This window comes from Ricinus communis, chromosome 1 (genome assembly GCF_019578655.1).
Source record: "Ricinus communis isolate WT05 ecotype wild-type chromosome 1, ASM1957865v1, whole genome shotgun sequence".
Lineage (NCBI taxonomy): Eukaryota > Viridiplantae > Streptophyta > Magnoliopsida > Malpighiales > Euphorbiaceae > Ricinus > Ricinus communis.
In genome coordinates this window covers 32431384-32455538 of record NC_063256.1, presented here as the reverse complement: position 1 = coordinate 32455538, position 24155 = coordinate 32431384, and the positions used below count along the sequence as shown (strand labels likewise).

General features: G+C 33.5%; 1 protein-coding gene and 3 non-coding genes across 4 annotated transcripts; 3 read left to right on the top strand and 1 right to left on the bottom strand.

Annotated features, from left to right (window-relative positions):
• Nucleotides 1–4412: 4412 nt before the first annotated feature.
• On the top strand, nt 4413–4519 carry LOC112534500. The gene has a single exon (XR_003078789.1). It is a non-coding gene; the product is annotated as a small nucleolar RNA R71 (small nucleolar RNA).
• Nucleotides 4520–16758: 12239 nt separating this feature from the next.
• On the top strand, nt 16759–16861 carry LOC112534491. The gene has a single exon (XR_003078780.2). It is a non-coding gene; the product is annotated as a U6 spliceosomal RNA (small nuclear RNA).
• A 4321-nt stretch (nt 16862–21182) lies between these two features.
• LOC112534499 lies at nt 21183–21284 on the bottom strand. Its single transcript, XR_003078788.1, has one exon. It is a non-coding gene; the product is annotated as a small nucleolar RNA R71 (small nucleolar RNA).
• Nucleotides 21285–22174: 890 nt separating this feature from the next.
• On the top strand, nt 22175–22507 carry LOC112534487. Its single transcript, XM_025156919.2, has one exon. The coding sequence runs from the start codon at nt 22175–22177 to the stop codon at nt 22505–22507; it is 333 nt and encodes a 110-aa protein (XP_025012687.2).
• The last annotated feature ends 1648 nt before the right edge of the window (nt 22508–24155 follow it).

Below are 24155 nucleotides of genomic sequence, written 5' to 3'. Positions count from 1 at the left end.
TTTTCATAAGAATCATACCGTATTTCCTCAAGTTTATTCAACTCTAGTAATCTCTTCTCATTTGTAGCTTTGAAATCATAGTTTCAATTTCTTCACTGCCCAATATGCGCAATGTTTTAGTTCCAAAGGAAAATGACATGGTTTCCCAAAGACCAACCTATAGGGCGACATCCCTAAATGTGTCTTATAAACTGTTCTATATGCCCATAGTGCATCATCTAATTTTACTGTCCAATCCTTTCTTGAAGTATTCACCGTCTTCTCTAAAAATTTGCTTAATCTCTTTATTGGATATCTCCACTTGACCACTAGTTTAGGGATGGTATGTTGTGCCTATCTTATAGTGACATCCATACTTAACTAGTAGAGATTTGAATTAAGCAATAATGAACCCCATTGTCACTTAAAATGGACCTAGCTAGGAACACCAAAGTGACAAAAGATATTTTCATAAATTTAACCACACTCTTAGTTGTGTTATTTAGCAAAGCTATTGCCTCTACCCACTTGGAAACATAGTCAATTGCTACAAGAATGTATTGATTCCCAAATGATGCTGGAAAGGGTCCCATGAAGTCTAATCCCCATAAATCAAACATCTCTACCTCTAGCTACCTCTAGAATGCTTTGTTGGGGCATCTCATTCTTTCTTCCCACATTTCTAATATGTTGACATCTATCACATGTCATGCAAAAACTCCTAGCATCTTTGAATATTGTCGGCCAATAAAATCCACTTTGAAGTACCTTGGTTGTCGTTTTGTCAGTTCTATGATGCCTACATAGTGTGAGGAGTGGCAATGTTGAATAACTTGCACCATTTTCTCTTTTGGAGTACATCTTCAAACTATCCCATATGCCCATCTCCTAAACAATAATGCTCCATCCTACGTATAAAATCTTACTTCAGCTAGGAATTTTTTCCTTTGATGATGATTTAGATCCTGCAAAATAATATTAGACACCAAATAGTTAACAATATTAGCAAACCAAAGTGTAGAGATATCTTGTACTGTCCACAACTTCTCATATGGAAATGCATTATTAATGATTTTCTCATTATCATCATTGTTATCAGTCACTAATGTCAATAAGTGGTCTACCACTGAGTTTTCACATCCCTTCTTATCACAGATCTCAAAATCATATTCCTGTAATAAGATAATCCAACGAATTAGTCATGGTTTTGCATCTTTCTTAGTAAAGAGATACTTAATTATTGAATAATTTGCATAGACTATAGTCTTAGAACCTACAAGATAAGAGCAAAATTTGACAAAAGTAATAACTTTTTCTCATACTTGAGCATCGTTCAACACTTTGCTCAAATAATAAATCATATATAATCTCTTACCTCTCCTCTGTCCTAACACAACTGCTAATGCAAAATCACTTGCATCACACATAAGTTCAAAGGGTGAGTTCCAATCAGGTGCAGTTATTATAAGTGCAGAAACTAAAGCTTTCTTTCACTTCTCAAAAGCTTCAAGACAAGCTTCACAAAAGACAAAAGGTGTGTCTTTAATAAGTAAAGCACATAGAGATTTTGATATTTTTGAGAAATCTTGTATAAAGCTCCTGTAAATTGCATTCCTAAGAAAACTTCTAATAGCTTTCACACAATTAGGAGAGGGTATTTTCTCAATGACTTCATTTTTTGCTTTGTCCACCTCAATTCCCTTTTCAGAAATCTTGTGTCCTCACACATTCTCTTCTTGTACTATAAAATGGCACTTCTCCTAGTTACGTACCAGATTGGTTTCTTCACATCTCTGCAAAACATTATTTAAGTTAGTTAAGCATGTATCAAAAGAAAAGCCAAACATAGTGAAATCATTCATAAAAATCTCAATAATTTCCTCTAGAAAAGATTGACATCATGCAATGTTGAAAGGTAGCCAGAGCATTACATAGAGCAAATGGCATCCTACAGTATGCAAAGGTACCATAGGGGCAAGTAAAAGTGGTTTTTTCCTTATCCTCAAGATCGATAGCAATCTAGTTATAACTTGAATAACCATAAAAAAATAATAGTATGCATAACCTGCTAAATGCTCAATCATTTTGTCAATAAATAGCAAAGGAAAATGATCCTTGCATGTTATTGTATTCACCTTTCTATAATCAATGCATACTCTCTATCCTGTAATTGTCCTAGTTGGGATGAGGTCATTGTTTTCATTCTTAACTACTGTTGTACCTCATTTCTTAGGCACTACTTGTACAAGACTCACCCAAGTACTATCAGAAATAAAAATATATAATACCTACATCAAGTAGTTTTAACACCTAGTTTTCATCATATTGGGGTTCAGACGCCTCTGGTTTTCAATAGTAGAGTGATAGTCCTCTCCCATCTGGATCTTATGCATACATGTTAACAGATATATTCCTCTAATATCTGAAATAGACTAAGCTATCACGGTCATGTTTCTCCTCAATACTCTCAGTAACTTATCTTCCTGTGCAGTAGATACGTGAGTATAAATAATAACAGGTTTAGAATCATCAGCACCTAAAAATGCATATTTTAGATGAGATGGAGTTGTTTTAATTTAGGTCTAGATGGTTTTATGAGTGAAGGATATGGTTTCAGTTTCACTTGACTAAGTTCCTCGAACTTAGAACTACTCTTGCTAGTTTAAACACCCTTCCCCTCTAATTTAAAAAGCAACTCCACAACTTCACCATCATCATCCTTTATATTTAAACTCAAGGCTAAACATGCTTCTAATGGTTCTTTATATGACTCTCTATGGAAAACGTCCTCAATAAGTGGATCAATAACATCTATACTAAAACAAGTATCATTTACAAAAGAATTCTTTAACACTTTCACTATGTCAAAGTCTTTCTTTTTATTACCTACCCTAAATATCAGCTTGCACATTGGAACATTTATCAAGACTCCTCCTGCAACTAAAAACGGTCTACCCAAGATAATATACATATCTACGTCCTTTTCCATGTCTATAATAAGAAAATCAATAGGTAAATAAAACTTTTCCACTCTCATTAACAAGTCCTCAACTATCCCTATTGGATACTGACAGATCTATAAGCTAATTGAAGTGAAGCATTAGTGGGTTTTATTTCAGTAATGCCAAGTTTTTTCATAAGAGCTAAAGGAATTAAATTAATATTGGCTCATAATTCACATAAGCAATTCTTAATACCAATGTCATCAATTAAGTAAGAAATGGAAAAACTTCCTAGATCTTTTAGCTTAGGAGGTAGCTTCTTTTGGAGAATAGCATTGCATTCCTTAATCAGTGAAACTGTAGCATATATTGCTCCAGCTTATTTTTGTTGGTTACAAGCTCATTTAAAAATTCAGCATATGATGGCATCTGAGTAAGGGCTTCAGAAAATAGAATATTGATTTTGATTTTCTGGAAAATGTCAAGAAATCTCTAGAAGTTCTTCTCATCATTCATCTTTCTCAGCCTTTGTGGGTATGGAATTAATGGCTCATAGGGCTTGATCAAAGAAGAATCATACTTTGATTCAGCTTCCCTTTCAATATTCCTTTTTTGCATAACTTCTTTCTCAACATCCTCACTTGACTTATCTTCAACAACCTCTTTCTCTAACTTTTTCTTCACCAGTATATGTTCATGCAACTCTCTTCCATTTCTCAAGGTAATAGTCATAACTCCTTCCTTAGGATTAACTTCAGTATCACTTGGTAGTTTCCCTTGCCCTCTTTCAGCAACCTTCTTGGCTAATTGCCCCATTTGAACTTCAAGGTTGTGAATTATTATTTGATTGGTTGAACCACTTGATCAATCTTTACATCTAATTTCTTCCAAGTGTTATTTTGAGAGGCCATATATTGTATCAACATATCCTCTAAAGATGGCTTCTTCTCTTGAGGTGGTTGTTGACGACTATTCTAAAATTGCAGTCTTTACTGTTAAACCAAGGTGGGCCCATTGGCTTTACAACTCCTTGGTCTCTCCAAGAAAAATTTAGGGTGATTCCTTCATCCTAAATTATAGGTATTCGAAATAGGATCATTCTTAGGTTGCTTGTAAGCTCCCATGTAATTAACCTCTTCTTGAACAATTGCTGGCACATCTATATTCATACATGTATTAGACAGATGTCCATATATTCCACAATATGTACAAGCTTCTCTATTAGAAGAATAATCTTTTTTCAATAGCAACTTCACCTTCTTGGTAAGATCTGCTACTTGCATACCATGTCACCCTGAGCATTGATCTCATAAATCCCTTTCCTATCGCTAATGGTCTTCTGTTGAGAATTCATTGCTAAATTCTCTTAGATTTATTGCACTTCTTCAATAGTTTTGTCTCCATAATACTCACCATAAGCTATGTCAACCAAAGTTTTGACAATTTGCAGTAAGTCCATCATAATAAAACTGCACCAAAGGAGGCATAGGAAAATAATGATGTGGGAATTGAATCAGATAAACTTTGAATCTTTACCAAGCATCATAAAAGATTTTCCCTCTTTCTGAGTGAAATTAAAAATTCTAGACCCATAATCTAGAGTCTTTTCAGGTGAATAATATTTTAATATAAAAGCATCATAAACCTCATCCCAAGTAATGAGTGATCCTTCAGGCAAGTTTAACAATCATGTCCAAGCAGATTATTTCATACAATAAGAAAAATATTTCTTCTCAAGTTCTTCTTCATTCAAATTCTCAAGAGGGAATATTTGTACCATATTATAGAACTCTTTCATGAACAATAATGGATCTTCAGTTGCCATTCCTTCAAAATGCAATAGCATTGTCAAGTGGGTGGTCTTCAAGTCGTAGTTTCTAGCATTTACAATTAGTCGAATGTAGGATGGCTTCGCATTGATATTAGGTCTTTAAAGATCCCTAAGTTTAGGAGCATTCTTCTCAACTACTATGACTACATTCCTTTCATTCGCCATCTATTCCTTCATGCTTTTCTTATTAGTTTTGCAAGTCTTTTTTATCTCAAGATTGAAGGGGACAATTTTCGCTCGCTTTGGACTCTTAGATCTCCTCAGGTGCATAAACTACATGAAAATAAAATAGAAAGATAACTTAAAACAAAGTAAAAGTAAAAACAAATGAAAATAGACAATCTTAAACTGATAATTAGCCTTTGTCCTCGGCAATGGCACTAAAAACTTGATCGTTGAAAACTTAACCTACAACTACACAAGGCAATTATAGTATGTGATTTAATCAAGGTTGATCCCATGAGGACAAGGTTAATATATAAATCTAAGATTGTGCAAATAAAATGTAGATTGTGTAATGGAAAATTATAAATATCAGAAAATAACTAAAAAGTGAAGATTGATAATATTTTAGGGTACTAGAGATCTAGATTTCATCTAATGGAATTAATCTTGGATATAAATTTTAGAGCTATTCTTGAACATAACTGTTCCTAAATTATATCAATCCTCTTTCAAGGTATTAACCTGTATTTAGGTAAAAAATTTCAACTCTCAAGGGTAATAATCTAGCTAAACCCATGAAGCAGCAATTCTTGCATCATAACAATAAGATATATTTCTTTACCTAGATTATTATGTCTATTCTTCTAGATCTAGATCTGCATTTCTCCTCTCAGTTCATTATACAAATCTCAATATGAAAATACTAGTGATGGATCGAAACATTCAAAATCAGCAAACGAAGAATAAATCAAGACATAAACACTTTAAATTGAATCCAAAATCACCCTAAAGATTACATCCTTCTCTCTAGAATAAGAATCAGTTGTTCATATTCATCAAATAATAAAAACAAACAAAAGCTAAAGAAAATATAACTACAAAAGAGATAGAGTAAATACTACTTTGAATATGAAGTTCTTAGAGTTCTTGAATTCGTAGCAAATCTTGTTCTTTAGACAATAATGTGTTTCTTTCTCTCTCTAAAAACTGTCCTACTCTTCTAATGGAGTAAATAAAACATATTTACAGTCCCCAGGCTAGGATTAGCCCACAAAACTTTTTACCCTTTCTTAAAAATGTAAATTAAACATAAACATGTGTTTTTCGTCTCAATCAGCTCTCCAACCGGTCCTGGTCTCTTTCTTTCAGTGAACCGGTCATAGAGCCGGTTCACCAAGCTTCTCGTCTATTCTGGACCGGTCCTGTGAATTGATCTTGGTTTTTCTCTTCAAGCAACCCAGTTGTAGAGCCACTTTACAACAACGGCCCATCCTTCCAACTTCCTCAATCAGTTCATGAACTGGTTCTCCTTTCTTGAGTCGGTCCTAGAGCCAATTGAGCTTAAAACTTTAAATTTTTTATATGTGCTTTCCCTAAATCGAACCAATAGTAAATCTATGCTCCAAATTGCTTCAGTTTCTCATAAAATTGTCATAAAACTTTCAAAACACATAAATCAGAACTCAATAACAAAATCAAGTAAAAATCTTATAGAATTGCAAGTATATGACTCAAAAGCACATGCAATTTCTAATGAAATATATTTATAATTTAGAGTTATCAACTCCCTTCTTTTCTCATTAATGTTGTGATATCTGTATTAATGTGATATGGAATGGTGAAATATCTTATGAGTTTACTCCTCAACAAGAGATAAAGCAAGGGGATCCCTTGTCCCCTTAATCTTTTATTTACTGTTTCGAAATGTTAGCTCATGGAATTTTGCATATGGTTCATCAAGGATAGTGGAAACCTATTAAGTTGTGTCGTGATGGTCCGGGAGTGTCCCTTCTCTTCTTCTCTGATGGTCTCTTCTTCCTCTTTGGAGAGATGACGATGGATTATAACCCTATTATAAGAGGGGTGCTTGAGGATTTTTATATGTGTTCAGGAAAAAGAGTTAATACCTTTTAGTCTATAATCTTTTTCTCCAAAACAATGTGCCAGGAGGTCAAGCTAATGAATTTGCTCAAGGTTTGGGTATTGGCATAACAGAGAATCTTGGTGTTTATCTAGGTATGCCCCTGTTACACTCTCGAGTTATAAAACTCACTTATAAGCATATTCTGGAGAAGGTTAATAAAAGGCTGTCAGGTTGGAACTCCTCAAGTCTCTCTTTTGTTGGGTGTGTCACATTGGTCCAATCTGTCCTTACTGCAATACCTTATTACGCAATACAAACTTCCTTGTTTCTCTGCTCTATTTGTGACCATATTGAGAAATCTTATTGTTATTTCCTCTAGGGTGGCTTCAAAGATGCTCAGAAGGATTAGCCTTGAAAAATGGAACAGAGTTTGTATGCCTAAGAGCAATGAAGGGCTAGGCATAAGGGATCTCCGAGCTTTTAATGAAGCATTAGTGGCTAAATTGGCATGGACTTGTATTGTCAACCCTAGTTTGCTTTGGGTTCGTATTCTCATGTCTAAGTATGAGTTCGTTTCGATCTACTGCCTGAGGCCCTTTCTTCTTACCAAGGATCTAGTGTGTCGAAGGCAATCTATAAAACATGGGATTTTGTTAGAAGTGGAGTTATTAAGATTGTTAACAATGGTGAGAGCGCCAAGTTTTGGATTGATAATTGGATTCCTGAGCTGGGTCATTTGGTCCATCACGTTTTTAGGTCCCTTTCCCATTATCTGATTGATGGGCTGGTAAAGGAGTTTGTCGATTCCAGCAGCCAATGGAATTGGAATGTGCTTAACGGTTTGCTTCCTTATCACGTTACCTTTAAGCTTGCCGCTTTGTCGACTCCTTGTGCTGAGTTAGGTGAGGATGGTATATCTTGGGGGTTCTCCTTTTCTAGAAAATTTTCCACCAAGACCACTTATTGTAGCATTATGGTAGGTAGTTGGTGCACTCAAGCTAATTCTTAGAAATTAATTTGGAAGTGGCCTGGACCTGAAAGGGTTCGTGTGTTTCTTTGGCTTGCTAATAAGGAGAAGCTCCTTAGCAATAAGTACCAGTTGGGCGTCACCTTGATCAAGATGCCTCTTGCAAAACTTGTGGTTGGCATGATGAGAGTGTTCTTCATATTTTACGTGATTACACGTTTGCTAAGCAATTCTGAAGCTTGGTTGTCCTTCAAGATGCTAAACAAGATTTCCTCTCCCTTCAGTTGCAACAATGTTGCTGTATAATATTTATTGCCCCAAGGAGATGAATTGATGTTGTTTATTTAGATTAGCAGTGTGGGGTCTGTGGAAACGAATGAATGAGGTGTTGTTTGCTAACGGACATGGTTCAACGCGCCAGCTTCTTGCTCAAATGTAGGCACTAGCTTTTGATACCGGTAGAGCTTTGTCTCAAGAAAGCTGCATGCATGCCTGTCTTAATAAGGAAATCTAGACGATCTCCTGGTGTCCTCCTCTAGCTTGGACCAAGCTTAATTCGGATGGTTCTGTTAGAGGAGATTCTTTAGCTATAGCTGGTGATATAATTAGATACCACCTTGGTCGTTGGATTCGTGGCTTTGCTTTCAATATTGGTATATGTACTATCACTCGTGTTGAGCTCTAGGGTATTCTTAAAAGCCTGCAAATGGCTTAGAGTCTTAGTTTGAAGCAAGTACTTGTTGATGTGGATAGCCTTTATGCTGTTCGAATGATCCACGAGGCTCTTCCTTCCCTTTCCTCTCAGGATCCAATCGTGTCTTAAATCTGCTATCTCTTCAGGAAGGATTGGAGAGTCTTGATGCGCTATGTTTTTCATGAAGCAAACTATGTCGTTGAATTCCTTGCTACTACTGCTTATTCTCTCCCTTTAGGCTTCCAATTTTTTCCATGTTCCTTCGGATGGCGCTGCTATTTGGCTTAATCACGATTTATGTGGTGTCTTGTATAATTGGATTGTTTTGGTTTAGGTCTGTGGGTTTCCATTCTTGTAATAAAAAAATTAAATTTATTGGATCCCTTTTTTAAGGTTAAAAAATCTAGTTCCTTACTCTTTGCATCGCCGACTTTATAACAGCATCATCACCATGACTTAGAAATAAACATTCAATTAACTCACTCAAGAAATAACTTATATCCATGCATTTCATTTTTCCTTAGAATTTGCTCCAAGAACTATAACCATCTCTCTCCTCTCACGTTAATTCCAAGAGCCTTATATATTGACATTCGATCAAAAAGGCGGCTCAAAATAAAGAAACTCATATTAAATTTAAAAAGATATAGGTTCGAACTAGTGACTTCTACCATGTAAAGATGATACTTTATTGCTGAATTATCTCCTTTCTTTCCCTATCATAAAAAAAAAAAAAAAAGAATTGATCAATTCTAAGGCAATAAACCAAAAAACTCAATGCCACTATATCTGGACAACATGGAGTCGAGCTTTCCTTTCACACTATTATGATAATACAATAATAATAAAGAAATTGCATTTCTCTTTGAAATTTTTTAGCTGAACTAATTTCACTATATTGAGTTTTGCAGGGCTTGAGACATATCTTATTGATAGAAACTTGTAATTAAGTGAAATGAAATAAACAATATGAACATTATGAAAATTTACTTAGTATGCATCAATTGTGGAAAATAAAAAATAAAAATAAAAAAGAAAAAAATATTCATATATGTAATTCTAATGGCAATGAAGAGGAAGGTGAATTGGTTGAAATAAAAAACTAAAAATAATATAAACCAAAGATGAAAAATAAAGCATAACTTACAGCACTAAGAAATTATAATGGTTCAGCCAATCTCTTGCCTATATCTACTCCTCAAGAATTCTCTTGAGATTTCAACTGCCAAATAGAATTATAAACCTAATTCTATTTGTGTTCTTTTACAAGGCTAAGAATAAACTCAAGTATTTTCTCAAAGGCTCACACCCTAACCCAATATAAGATTTTCAATCTTAGTTACAAGAGCTTTTAATTCTTTACCCAAACAATCAATCTCACCTTTGAGCTTTGAATACAAAAATTAAATACCCAATTATCCAAAGACTCAATCCCATGCTTGAACCTTTAGTCAAGATGAAAAAGATGAAGATTTGAAGTTGTTGAGAGTAAATGCACAATGGTATCTCAAAATAAATACTCTTGCTTGACTTAGAATACTTAGAAATTATGTTTAAATATTTCTAAGTGAAATAGAAACGTTGCACCCTTATTAAATGCGAAAAAAGTAAGTTCAACAACTTTCACAAATTCTTCATGAAACATCAGCACAAAAAGTAGATTTGAAAAGCTGGAACCCATCCTAGCTGTGAAAAATTCTTCAAGGTCATTAAGATTGCTTTCATGGCTGGAAACTCAAGTTTCACAGCTTGAGAACTTTGGCTGTGAGCTCTTCTATGATTCCTTAAAGATTTGGAGAGTTGCTATCATTAACGGGCATGAACATCTTCTTCATGGCTGGAAATTCATATTCACGGCTTGGAAATTTTTCCCCTGAACTCTTATGTGGTTTCTTCAAAATTTAAAGAGGAGATAATTTTTAACAGGCGTGAATATTTCTTTACGGCTCAAAAGATCTCCTTCATAGCTTGGGAACTCTCCTCGTGATTTCTTCTGTGGTTTCTTCAGATTTTAAGAAAGAGATCATTTTTACGGGCGTGAATATTTCTTCACAACTTGGAAACTCTCTTCATGCACTCTTTTGTGGTCTCTTCAGATTTTAAGAAGGAGATCATTTTTAAGGGCGTGAATATTTCTTTATTACTGTAAATTCTCATTTTCACACTTGAAAAAGATGTTGTGAACGCTATTCTTCTTTTTATTGTGTAAGCAAGAATTCTTCATTGCCTGGGAAATTAAGGTTTTACAGCCATGAATAAATTTCACTGGCGTGAAACTGCCCTATTTTAGAATAACCAATTTTCTTTCCTTGTACATAAACATTCAAATATAAAATTAGTCATTCTTAATTGTTTGTAACCATCAAAATAGAATTAGTAACCCTCAATGTTTAAAAATATATATAACTGAAATATTAAGTCTCAAGTTCAGGAGTTCAAACGACAATGTTTTTAAAAGGACGTGTTATTTTACACACGTGCTATTTAAAATTATTAGTTAATGTATTTTTTATTATTTTGAACCTAATTTTTACTTCTTTTCTTTTAGTTGATTTTGGAATTTTTAGTTTTTATTTTATTTTTTATTCTAATCAATTTTTTTCTTTATTTATATTTTGATTTTGTTAACTCGACAATTACTCAAATAAGTTAAAGAACTACTAGATTAATTTAAATTATTTAAATTTAACCCACTTAGACTAAATTAATTAACTTTATTTTTTAAAATTATTAGGTAATTAAACAGTTGGTAAATATAAAATATATCAAAACTAAATAGATCTATGATGATTTCTTTCAGAATATGACAAATTAAGAATTTAGATTTAATTTTTTATTTTATTTATTTAACTTAGATTAAGAATGTATATCTTTTTAATATTTTATAATTATTTATTTTACTTATATACATTAAATTATAAAAATTCTTCATGTATACGTATATTATTTTGTTAATTATTAATTAGGATGTTTCATTATGATTTTATATTTATCACTTATATTCATTTACACATGTGTTATATAATTATCGTAATTATTTTTATTATAAATAATAATACAAATTAAATTTATATATAAAGTTAGATATAATTTTTAATATTTTATAATTATTGATAATAATAAACTAAATATCTTTTAATGTCTTTTTTAATTTTTTTATATTTTAAGATTTTATTAGAATAATAATATATAAATTATCAATAAAAATAAATAGAAAAAACTATATAATTATTGTGACAGTCTGGCCTAAAGAAGCAGTCCGACGAGGGCGGGAAGTGAACGCCGGGGTAAATATAGGATGCCTGGACAATGAGCGACTTCTGGTAGGCTTCTAGGATAGCAACACTCTAAGGTATGGGGGTACATGAATGAATCAAATTACACATCAAAATGGGGTGGGGAATGGTTGATAACATATATGTAAAGAGTTGGAACTAATCACATAAGGCGCTTTTTGGTTGTTTGGCTGTGGTGTTGTAGGAACTCCAAAGTTAAACGTGCTTGGTTTAGAGAAATTCCAGGATGGGGGACCTCTTGAGAAATTCTCGAACTTGCCAAGGGGACAAAACCGTGAGGCCAGTGGAGGGCCAAAGCGGACAATATCTCATGTGATATGGTTCCGGGTCGTTACAGTTGGTATCAAAGCTTAGGTTTAGATTTCCTTCGATCTATGTTAAGATTCTTGGTACTACGGAGCTGATCATGTCTGTCTTATTGTTTTCATTGACTCCAGTGTCTCAACTTTCATTGTTAGAGAGTCTATCATTCTTTTCTTGTGAGCTTGTCTTTGATGCTGTGTTGAGAATAAGGTTGTAGCGATAGTGAGATCTGAAGCACGGTAGACTCGTGTTGTTTCTTCAAGTGATTAGTGCAGACCGGCCCTGGGATGCTTCAATTGCTGTTTTGATGGTGGGCACTACAGTCAGAATTTTTACAGAGTGTAGTTACAGTCGTTTCATGAACTGCCTCGTCATCACATCAGGCATCGCCTTAATGAGTAGCACCAAAGTTAGTGCATGATAAGTCGAGCAAAGGTCAGAGCATATATGGTTAAGTTTTATGGTTGTAAGAAGCTTAAGAATGGTGGTAGGAGTATTTTTCGGACGCTCGAAATCCAAAGAAGTTTAAGCAAACACTATTTATTTTTTCTAAATAGAACAAAATGTTTTAAAATATAATATTGTGCCCAGTCCTGCAAAAAAATTCATTGTGACATTCCATTGTTAGGCATGTACAATTCCATATTCATTTTTAGGGCATGCATCATAGATCGCGCATTGCAACCCTTGGTGATAGGAGGCATCACCACCCTGGTGCGCAATATTGTAGAAATTTTATATAAAGAAAATGACTAGAAATTTTACAATTTTATAAAGGTGTTTTTCGAGATAATAAATTTTTTATAAGTGATGGTTATAAAGCAAATAAATAAGTAAATCTTTCAAAATAAATTGTGTTAGCTTGGGATTCTCTAGATGACAAGCTGAGTTACTATGAGAATGAATCTGTGGCGCAGTAGGCCCCATGTTGGATTATAGAGGAGACTTCTAGGTTTCAGTCGAAGAGGAATTTTGTGTCAGGATGGTATGATTTTGTATCGGTTATGGCAACCAAATGGATGATGTGATATGGATGTTAAGGATATTTTGTACGTGCAAGGGACACGTCATTAGAAAGAAATTTGGCGAATGGATTTTTGCCGGGACCCGAGTTGCTCCAGATCTTTTAGAGAAGATTCTTTTCTCACGAGTGGCTGAAGACAGCTTTCAGGAAGTAGAAGAGTTGTGCGAACCCGAAGTGGGAGCACGTGGAGATTCGTATTAGAGAGTATGTAATCCTAAGGCGTCTCATGTGCAAGAAGTGATGTGGTTTGGTAAGCAAGGCAAGTTAGCCCTTATTTTTTGGAATCCTTGGAATTATCGGTAGAATTGGTGAGGTGGCATACAAGTTGGACTTGCCGCCAAATAATTTTTCTAGCAGGTCAATCCAGTATTTTGTAGGTCTATGTTGAAGTAGTGTATTTTCGATCTTTCACTTGTGTTGCAACCTCAGTGTGTGGAAGTAAGTGAAGATTTGACTTCCGAGAAGCAGTAAGTCAAGATCGCGGATTCTCAGGTTCGCCAGTTTTGCTCAAGGGTTGTAGTTGAATATTTCTGCCTAGGACAGTACTTGAGAAGCCGAGCTGGAGATGAGAGGTTCTTACTCTCATTAGTCTCAGTTTTAATGCGAACCCTGCTTTTTCTTTTAAAATTCGAGGACGAATTTTTCTTAAGGGGGGGAGAATGTAATACCCGGAGTTTTCTTTTAATAATGATAATATTAATGATAATTAATAAATGAGTTTTTATTTAAATTAATTTTACTTTATTTTTATTTGGTTTAAATTGGAGTGATTTAAATGGAATTTTAATGCTAGACAAATAAGGGAGTTATTTTCTATATCCAATTAGTTTGACTTTTAAGAAATTAATTAAGTAAATTCTTTGAGAAATAAATTATATTTTTGGTCATTCAATTATTCCCAATATGAATATATAAATTAATTTCTATATTGAAAGTTATGAAAGAATTAGTAAAGGATATTTTAAAAAGAATTATTAGGGAAAAGGGCATTTTAATTAGCTAATGGTGTTAAATTTTAATTGAAAATATTTAGCAAATTGATTAACTAAATTAATTGTGTTAGGATTAAATTGGAAATTTATTTTGGAATAAGGATTAAAAATATAATTTTATTAATATATAGGGTTTTAATAAAAATTTGTATGTTTGGTATTTTTATAATTAAATATGTCAGCAAGGGCTTTTTGATAATTTTACATTTAAAAGCAATGACAAATAAATAAATATATATTTTCAATAATTCTAATTTGGCCCAAATTAAGTAGTTAGGGGCTTAATTGAAAAGCTAAAGAAAATTTTAAGGGTTAAATAGAAATTTTGCTGGACGAAATTATTAATAATTAAAAAAGTTGAGGGACTAAATGGTAAAGAAGAAAAGTTCTGGGACCAAATGTCGATAGGAAGAAAAGAAAAAAAATAGAAAAAGAAGAAGAAGAAGAGGAGGACATCGGCGTCGGAGGGAAGAGAGAGAGAAGAGGGGGGGGGCTCCGGCTACGATTGTTCGTGGTTGACCGGCTCGCAGCGTGGGAGCGAGGAAGGCGATTGTAGCTTCCCTTGCCGCCGTATAGCCTTGGTGGCGATCGACTCCCCTCGACCTGGGCGTCATTTTGGCAGTGGTGGTGTCGCAAATGGTGGCCAGAGTTGGTAGTTGCGGTGGAGAGAGAAAGTGGGTGGTAGTCGGCATTTTCTGGCTTTTCCGGCAAGTTTCGGCGAGTGATGAATGATCTGAAGGCATATCCAGACTCTCCTTAGCTCAAGCTTTCCAATGGCATCGGTTTCGTGGCGATTGGACTCCGTTTGAAAACCGACGATCGAGATCGTTCGTAAATCTCTCCGGATGATCAGGGGTCGGATCGAAAGATCGGAAGCTGGGATCATCATCAACGCGTCATTTCGAGTCCGTTGGTGCATTTGGATCGTCGAACGGACTTCGACGGCTGGAGGCGAGTCGACCGAGCAATCAAGCGTCTCGGTAATTCTCTGACTCGTTGATTTTAGAATTCATTTGTAAAATTTATGTGTTTATTTGTGGTGTTGATTATTAGAAAAATTATGTGAAGTTTATTAGTTAAAATAAATAGTTTGTCAGACTGTCTGCCATTAGTCGTGATTTGTGATGTGTGGCGGAGTCGGGAAAAATAATGAAGTCTTGGGGACCCGACTCCCGTTAAAATAAATTGTTCAAATATTTGAAGTGTTTTCTGGTAGGTCCTGGACCCATTTTACGAGGGGGTAAACATCTTTGTTTAGGGGAGGTTCTGCCGAATTTTCTTTAGAATTTACCCGAGTCGAATTTTTAGACAGTCGGCCCTAGGAATCTAAACCTAGGGTTAATGGTCAAATATTTCAATGTTATTGATTAAATTTTTTTCCGTGATTAAATAATCCATCAGTTCGGCTCGCTCCACCCGAGGCATCGGAGCAGAGCTAGGAGATTGTCAGATTTATGAGTTAAAGTCATATATCTGTTCATCTGTCATGTTAAGATTTTACGTGATAGTTTTGATTAAATAATTAAATATTTTAATTATTTATTTAATCACTATTCATATATGTTTCATTTACTGCATTATGGTTTGTGTTTTCGTGTTGACTCGGGATAGGATGGCTATAGAACATGCTATTTGATGAGTTACGCCGGTATGAATCAGAGACAGAAAATAAAGGGGTAAATGTGTGTAAATTTTTAAAAGTAAATTTAGGACTTGCCCTGGTCGAGCATTGCTCTCTAGACTGAGTAGAGTGAGTTTGCGGAAGTAAAGGTCCCTGGTCGAGCATTGCTCTCTAAGCGTCGTTGGAAACCTAAGTGACCATACTAGATTTAAGGACCTTGGTCGAGCTTCGCTCTCTGGGTGCTAGTCTTATTAAAGTAAGAGAGCCTAAAGGCTAAGACTGATAGTGATAATTACGTGATCGGACTAGAGTTAAGGATCCCGGTCGAGCTTCGCTCTCTAGGTGCCAGTTCTATTGGAATGAGAGAGTTGAGATGTTAGTGTTGGGACTAGGGTTCTACTGTTATTTAAGCATGGCATGACACGTATATTTTTGCATGACTTAATGTTTATTTTAAATTAAATAAATGTGTTATTGAAGTGTTTGAAATTGTTTTAACTCACTCTCGAGATTGACAATCTCATTTTTACTGTTTTTCATGTGATTGTTAGTCTTCTCGTAGTTCTCATCTAGCAACCCGACTCCTTCATCATCGAGTTGATGTAATTGATTTTGGATGCTTGACTTATAAAATTTTAGATTCTCCACAATAGAAATAATAGACTTATCAGTTATAATTTTATGTAAATTCATTTTTTGCCTAATAATGCTAGCAGACCGAATTAAATATGTAGAGTTTGATGGTTAAGATTAATTTTGAATCAGTGCTTTGGACTGAGTCCGAATTTCAATTTGTTCGAGTTAGTGAATAGTCAGGCTTACTACGGGATTGGATAGCCTTACGCCTACCCATTCCCTAGTGCCGGTGACGGGCCCACAAGTTGGGTCGACCAAATGCTACTTCCAAGCTGGTTCATTGAGCAACTGAAGCCAGCGCGCCTATAGATTTTGCATTCCCCCAAGGAGCAACAAGGCCGATCCTTGCACCACACATCAAATCAAACTTGGTGAGGTAGAGTCCAAACAAGAAAGGCAGCCCAAACGAAAACAAGAAGCTCGAAGTTTCCTTCGTAACTCCCGGAACTTCTTCGTACATCCGATAAAATTGGAACGATACAGAGAAGATTAGCATGGCCCCTGCGCAAGGATGACATACACAAATTGAGAAATGGTATCAAAGTAGGGCCCCTCTAGTAGATGTGTGGTTCGAGGACGAACCAGGCGGAAGCTGGTGGGCATGTGACAGCCTAGCCTAGAGAAGCGGTCCGATGAGGGCGGGAAGTGAACGCCGGAGCAAATATAGGATGCCTGGACAAGGAGCGACTTCTGGCAAGCTTCTAGGATGGCAACACTCTAAGGTACGGGGGGTACATTAATGAATCGAATTGCACATCGAAATGGGGTAGGGAATGGTTGATATCATATATGTAAAGTATTAGAACTAATCACATGAGGCATCTTTTGGTTGTTTGGCTGTGGAGTTGTAAGAACTCCAAAGTTAAACGTGCCTGGTTTAGAGAAATTCCAGGATGGGGGGGACCTCTTGAGAAATTCTCGAACCCGCCAAGAGGACAAAACCGTGAGGCCAATAGAGGGCCAAAGCAGACAATATCTCATTTAGTCTGGTTCCGCGTCACTACAATTATATATAAACGTGAATTTTATATATTAATAATAAGTGCATATGTGATAAATAAAAATTCTATGTGTCAAAATATTATAACACATATAAAAAATATATATATTATTAGATATATTAATATTTTTTGTTCATTTACATGTACTAAAATGTTGTTTTTCTATATGTATAATATTCATTACACGTAACATCCTATAATAATTACTTTTCTTTGTATTTAAAAAATTTTTTAGATCCTATAATAATTAATTTTTTTTGTATTTAAATAATTTTTTTCTATAAACTTAATATTCATTACGGTTAATGTTCACGTTCGTTATGTTTCATGTATTATTCATCAGTGTTAATCTTAATGTTCATTATTTGGTATTATAATGTTCATTGTCTATATATATATAATGTTCATTAATATTTTTAAATCAAAAATTAATTTTTGTGAAAGATTCATTGTTTTTATCAATACATATTGAAATATTTTTATGATTGGCATAAGCATTCATAATTCATAGACATAATATTCATTATTTATTTATGGATATTCGTTATTAATTCATTCAAATAGACATATTATATAGGCATAACATAATATAGATCATCCATACAGTCAGTAAACAAAAAAAATTTCAAGCTAAAATTAAACTATAAATACTAACAATGAATATTTAACATTTAGACAATAAATATTCAAACACATGTCTAATATTTATAAATTAATGAATATTTATTATAATTTAATGAATATAAATTATTTAAAAAAAATATATTAGTGTCTCACATGTTTATCTGACACACGTACTTACAATAGGAATTCTATTGATGAGGGTATAACCTCTAACCAAAGCATTGTTATGGTGATGGACTGGATTGCACAAAAATGGAAATAGAAAACAGAAGGCAATCTGATACAATTGAAATATAAGTTTTTTTTAAAAAAAATAGGACACAAGAAATCATAAAAAGAAATTATAAGAAAAAATATACATTTTTATATTTGTACATATGAATTATAGCATAATTTTGATTTTAATAATATTATTATTGATAATATGATGTAATTGATAAATTAATTATTATAAGGTAGTGATAATATATTTTATAAAAAATAAAAATAGAAAATGATCATTTGTTAAAAGTAAAATGTACAATTTAAAAAAATATTATCTATTTAAAAAAACTAAAAAATACTTTTATATATATATTTCTTCTTTCTTCTAAGTATATAACTTTATAAAATCCTAGTCAAGCTTCTTTTCAATATTCTGGCCTATTTATTTTTCGTTTCTTGAATGTCTTTTTCGAGATTTTTTAAAAAGGAGTTTAAGAGTTTTAAAAGAAAACAGAATAAATAAAAAATCGAAAATTTTCTTAGAAGTTTCGGAAACAGAGAGTGTTTTGATCACCTGGGAAATTGATACCGACAATATTACACAAATTGTTTTTCTATAGCGATTTTGACGATGCACTGCCAGAATAGATGTACTATTGTTTTTATCATCTAACTTCTCATTTAAAATTAATTTTTTTTAATATTTATTATTTTTAAATATTATAGGCATTACTTAAAAGTTTCAATAGAATTAAGTCAAAAGCTCTTACGAATCTAAGCCAAAATGGCTAATTTAAATGTTCTACTTAAATTGTTAATTTATTTAATGTTTTGTTTATGCCCTTAATGAATTGTTAAATTATTACTAAATAAAAAAATTATTTTCATTATGCTTTAATATATTATTAATTTATTATTGACTTTTACGCTCTTATTTTTGTACATTTATAAAAAAAATTATTTCTATTATAAGATTATCAATTTTATTTTTTTTGGATACATTTAACTTTGTAATATTGATGTTTAAGATTTAACCATTAAATATATTTTTGAAATTACTTAAAAAAATTAAAGATTTTAATGTGTTTTAGTATTACAGTTATCAAAATAGATTGACTAGATTTGATATTTAAGAAATTTAATGCATTCATTGTTTAATTTTGATAGTTTCATATTATGCATATATAAATTTAAGGTATTTTAGTGCTTTAAGTGTATGTTTTATATACATAATATGTAAAAATATCTCACTTTAGTTTTATTGTCCAATTTCATGTATCATTAGCTAAAAAGAAAAAGTATGAACTTAAATACTCACAAATGGGCTTCAATAGAGCTATTGCCGCCAAGATCCGGAATTAAAGACGCGTTGGACTACTAATTTCATTATACCTAGCCAAATTATACAAGGCCCAAAAGGGATTAATTAAGTATTTGTGTAATTATGGACTATTATTAGTTATTTACTTAAGTTATTATAGTTAAGAGTTGTAAAAGATAACTCTTCGAAGTCTTGTACTTAGAGAAGGACTCAATAAGAGGAGCCTCTACAAATATTGGAGATCAAATACACAACAGATATACATTCACAATTTGCATCTGTCTATTATTTCACTCTCTACCATTCTCTATAGTTCATCTTCCACAAATATTTTAGTTTTAGCTTTCATTATTCTTTAAATATCTAAGAAACTTTTCAAGAAGTGGAGAGTGGGTACTAATCATCTTCCTACTTGAAGAATTCTAGATTTTAAGGGAGCTTTTATTTTCTATTTTGTTTATGTCTTTCTACTTAATTACAATGACTATTGGATTAAATATGTCAAGCTAGTTTCTATAAGTGTTTAGTTTAGTCTTTCTATTTATGTATGAACTTTATTATTTAATTATTTAATTAGTTTCAATTATTATTATTGGTTGACCATTGTTATGAAATTCTTTAGGTTGAATGTATTAGAAACACCATCTTTACTTCAATATATGTTGGTATAAGAAACTTTAGTTGCATCATTAGTTTGAGTAATTAAAGGAAAATGCACATCAGTATCTCAGGCATTAGATCTAGGTTTAAAGTAGAAAAAGAGGATTACTAAGTAGTTGGCTAGGCTAAATACTATCTTTATCATATAGTTTTCATATCATATCATTGCATTTTTTTATTTTATGAATATTCTATTTTTTTCAAGATATGGCTTAGAGTGTTTAGATTTATTGTTAGTATTTTTATGTGATAGTTAGTCTTTATAATAACGGCTCTACAGTTCTTTGGAAGATCGATTTTGTGGTGAACTTACTCTTACTATATGAATGGTTTATACGCTTGCGAGTACATATTGATAGACATCAAGTTTTTAGCACCGTTGTCAGAAAACTATGTTCGATTTTATATTAATTAATTGTCAAGTGTTGTTTTTGTGTTTTTGTTTATGTATTTTTTTGCTTTTATATTTTGATTTTAAGAATCTAAGATTTTTCTTTGATTTATATGCCTAGTAGAAAAACTAAATCAAGTAATTCATCAAATCAAGTTATTAAAAAGGCAAAAGAAGATCAAGAAGTAAAGAGTGAGTGTGTACTCCAAGGCTAAAAGAAGAAGAGGAATTTAAAAAAGGCTAGAAGAAGAATTAGAAGAAGAGATTGAAATCATGACAAACGATTAAAGTCAAGTAGCAGTTGAAAGGTAAATGGCGATGAAGGATTATACTCGGCCTATAATTGGTAACACTAGTTCATGTAAAGTTCTAGGTGATGCATCTAGAAATTATAAACTAAAGAACATTCATTTTAATATGCTTCCTTCATTTTATGGTGCGCTTAGTGAAGATGCATTAATATTTATTAGGAGATTTTATGTTATAGTTCATACATTCCCATTATCTCGATTAAAGGGGGACCAATTAAGGATGAGATATTTTTCTTACTCATTAAAGGAAAAAGCAAAGGCTTGGTTAATAATCTTGCCCCCTAATTCTTTGAGAATTTGGGATGATGTTTATCAAAAAATTAATGAGTAAATTTTACTCACATCAAAAGACCAAAGAATTCAGGGCTGAAATCTCTAACTTTTATCAAAAGGATACTGAGTCCTTTCATGAAGCATGACATCGCTTCAAATCACTAACAATGCTCACACCATGAATACTCACTTCGTATATGATGGGTAAACATAACAATATCAATATATGGTTGATAATGCAGCTGGGGTGCTATGTTAGAAAAAATTGCTGATGAGGTTTATAATATTCTTGAGATATTGTGAGTCAATTCACAACAAAAGAATATGAGAACAAAAGAATAGGAGTGAATGAAGTTGTACTTAATAATGAGATGGCCATGAAAATAGTTGAATTTACTAAACAAGTTAAAATACTTACTTCAACTAAAAATGTACCAAGCAATTAGGTTTGTGGTATATGTGGATGGCCATAGTGCTAATGTTTGCTCATTTTATGAGACTTATATAGGAAATAATTATGAACAAGTTAATTTAGTGGAATCTTATCAACCTAGGGAACCTAGTAATGACCCATATTCCAACACTTATAATCTAGGTTGGAAAAACCATCCAAATTTTTTCTAGAGAAATAATGACCAAAACCCACCACAATCATTAAGGAACCAAAATCAGTCCCAAAATCAAAACTAAGAACCTCAATACTCAAGGAATCAAAACCCTCCATTCCAGAATTAAGGACAAGCCCCTCAAAGAAAACCAAGCTTGGAGGAAACAGTCTAATATTTTATAACTGTTAGATTTATTAGATTATATAAGATAATCTTTGTATATCTTATCTATATTTAGCATCTATCTTTTGTAATGTATATCATACGGTAGTTACCTTATTTTTAGCCTAGATTATAGCCTTATGATTAGCTTGTACACTAGTATATTATGAACCAAGATCAATGAGAAACGGGCGGATGATTTCCTTCATGGTATTAGAGCATCAAACCCTAGTGCTTTTACTGTAAAATAATCTCTGCCACCTTCAACCTATTTTCTATTTTCTCTCCTTTCTTTTTCAATATCAATGGTAGAAAATAAATTTCATCCTCCTCTTGTCGTTCATAATGTCAAGAACTTCATTCCTGTGACTCTCGAGATGGAAAAGGGCCACTACTCTTCATGGGTGGAGATATTCAAAATTCATTGGCGAGCATACCAAGTCATTGACCACATCATCCCTTCTACACAACGGACCACTGAGACAACCAAGGAGAAGGCGGTGGCTCGTGATGAAGAACTCTGGTCACGCTTGGACGCTATAGTCCTTCAATGGATTTATGGCACAATCTCAAATGATCTCTTGCAAACCATCTTAGAACCGGATTCTACTGCTCAACAAGCATGGGAGCAATTGTAAAATATTTTTCAAGACAATAAAAATTACCGAGTTGTCTATCTGGAAAAGCAATTCACTCATGTCCATCTGGACGATTTTGCAAACATTTCTACCTATTGTCAAGAACTTAAAATGCTTGTCGATCAATTATCAAATTTTGGTGCACCAATATCGAATCAACGGTTAGTTCTTCAATTAATTACGGGTTTAAATGAAAATTATGATGGTGTTGCTACATTCATTTAACAAAATAATCCTTTGCCTCCATTCTATGAGGCTCGTTCCAGCTTAATTCTCGAAGAAACCCGTAAGACCAAGCAAACCGCGGCCACTGCCAGTACTGCAGATACAGCCTTCCTCAGTGCTAACAATTCTGTCGATGAAACCAAGGGTTCATATTTTGGCTTGAGTAATGCAACAAACCGCCATCATAATAGTTAGAAACATGGTCAGCATCGCACTAACAATCGGGGCAAAAATAATGGTGGTAAAGGGCATAGTCGTGGTGGCCACAATCATGCCAGTGGTGGCACCCACACGCAGCCATCGCAGCAGAGAATGTGGTAGCAGTAGCCACAACATTGGGGATAATATCCACCATGGGGTTGGGCACCGCAGCCTTGGGCAGCCCCTCTATGTCATACCCTTCCTCGTCTTGGGCTAGGCCACCACATGCTCGTCAGCATGGTATTCTTGGCAATCGTCCATAGCAAGCTTACACAGCCTCTGTCCCACCTTCTTCCAGTTATGCTCTAACTGAAATTGAATAAGCAATGCATACTATGACTCTTAATACTCCTGATGAGAATTGGTACATGGACACTGGCGCAACCTCACACATGATGACTTCTCCAAGTACTCTCTCATCTTATTTTAATATGAGCAATTTCAGAAATATTATTATTGGTAGTGGACAAGAAATTCCAATTCATGGTTTTGGACAAACGAACCTCCCTCCTCCTCATCCCCCTTTCTAAACTAATTAAAAACTTGATATATGTGCGTCATTTCACAATCGACAATAATATTTCTATTGAATTTGATCCTTTTGGCTTTTCTGTGAAGCACTTTCAGACGGGGGTGCCAATAATGAGATGTAATAGCACTTGGGATATCTATCCTCTCGCCACTACCACGACCCATCACTCCACCTCTTCATCCACCTTCGCAGCTCTTTCTCTAGTTCTATGGCATAATCGTTTAGGACACCCAGGAGCACCTGTTTTACGCTCCCTTCGGAATAATAATTTTATTGCTTGTAAACACTCTTCTTGCTCCTCAGTTTGTCCATCTTGTGTTTTCAGGAAACATGTCAAGTTACCATTTTATGACTCTTTTTCTTCCACTACAATGCCTTTTGATATTTTGCATAGTGATTTGTGAACATCTCCTATTTTAATTTCGGCAGATCATAAATATTACATTTTGCTTTTAGATGATTACTCTAATTTTCTATGGATATTCCCTATTGGCAAGAAATCCTAAGTCTATTCCATTTTCTTGTCTGTTAATGCATTCATCCGCACTCAATTTGAGAAGAATATCAAATGCTTTCAATGCGATAATTTGCGAGAATATGATAATGTCCAATTTAAGTCCTTTTGTCACAAAAATAGGATGGTCTTTCATTACTCCTGTCCTCATACTTCTCCTCAAAATGGAAAAGCCG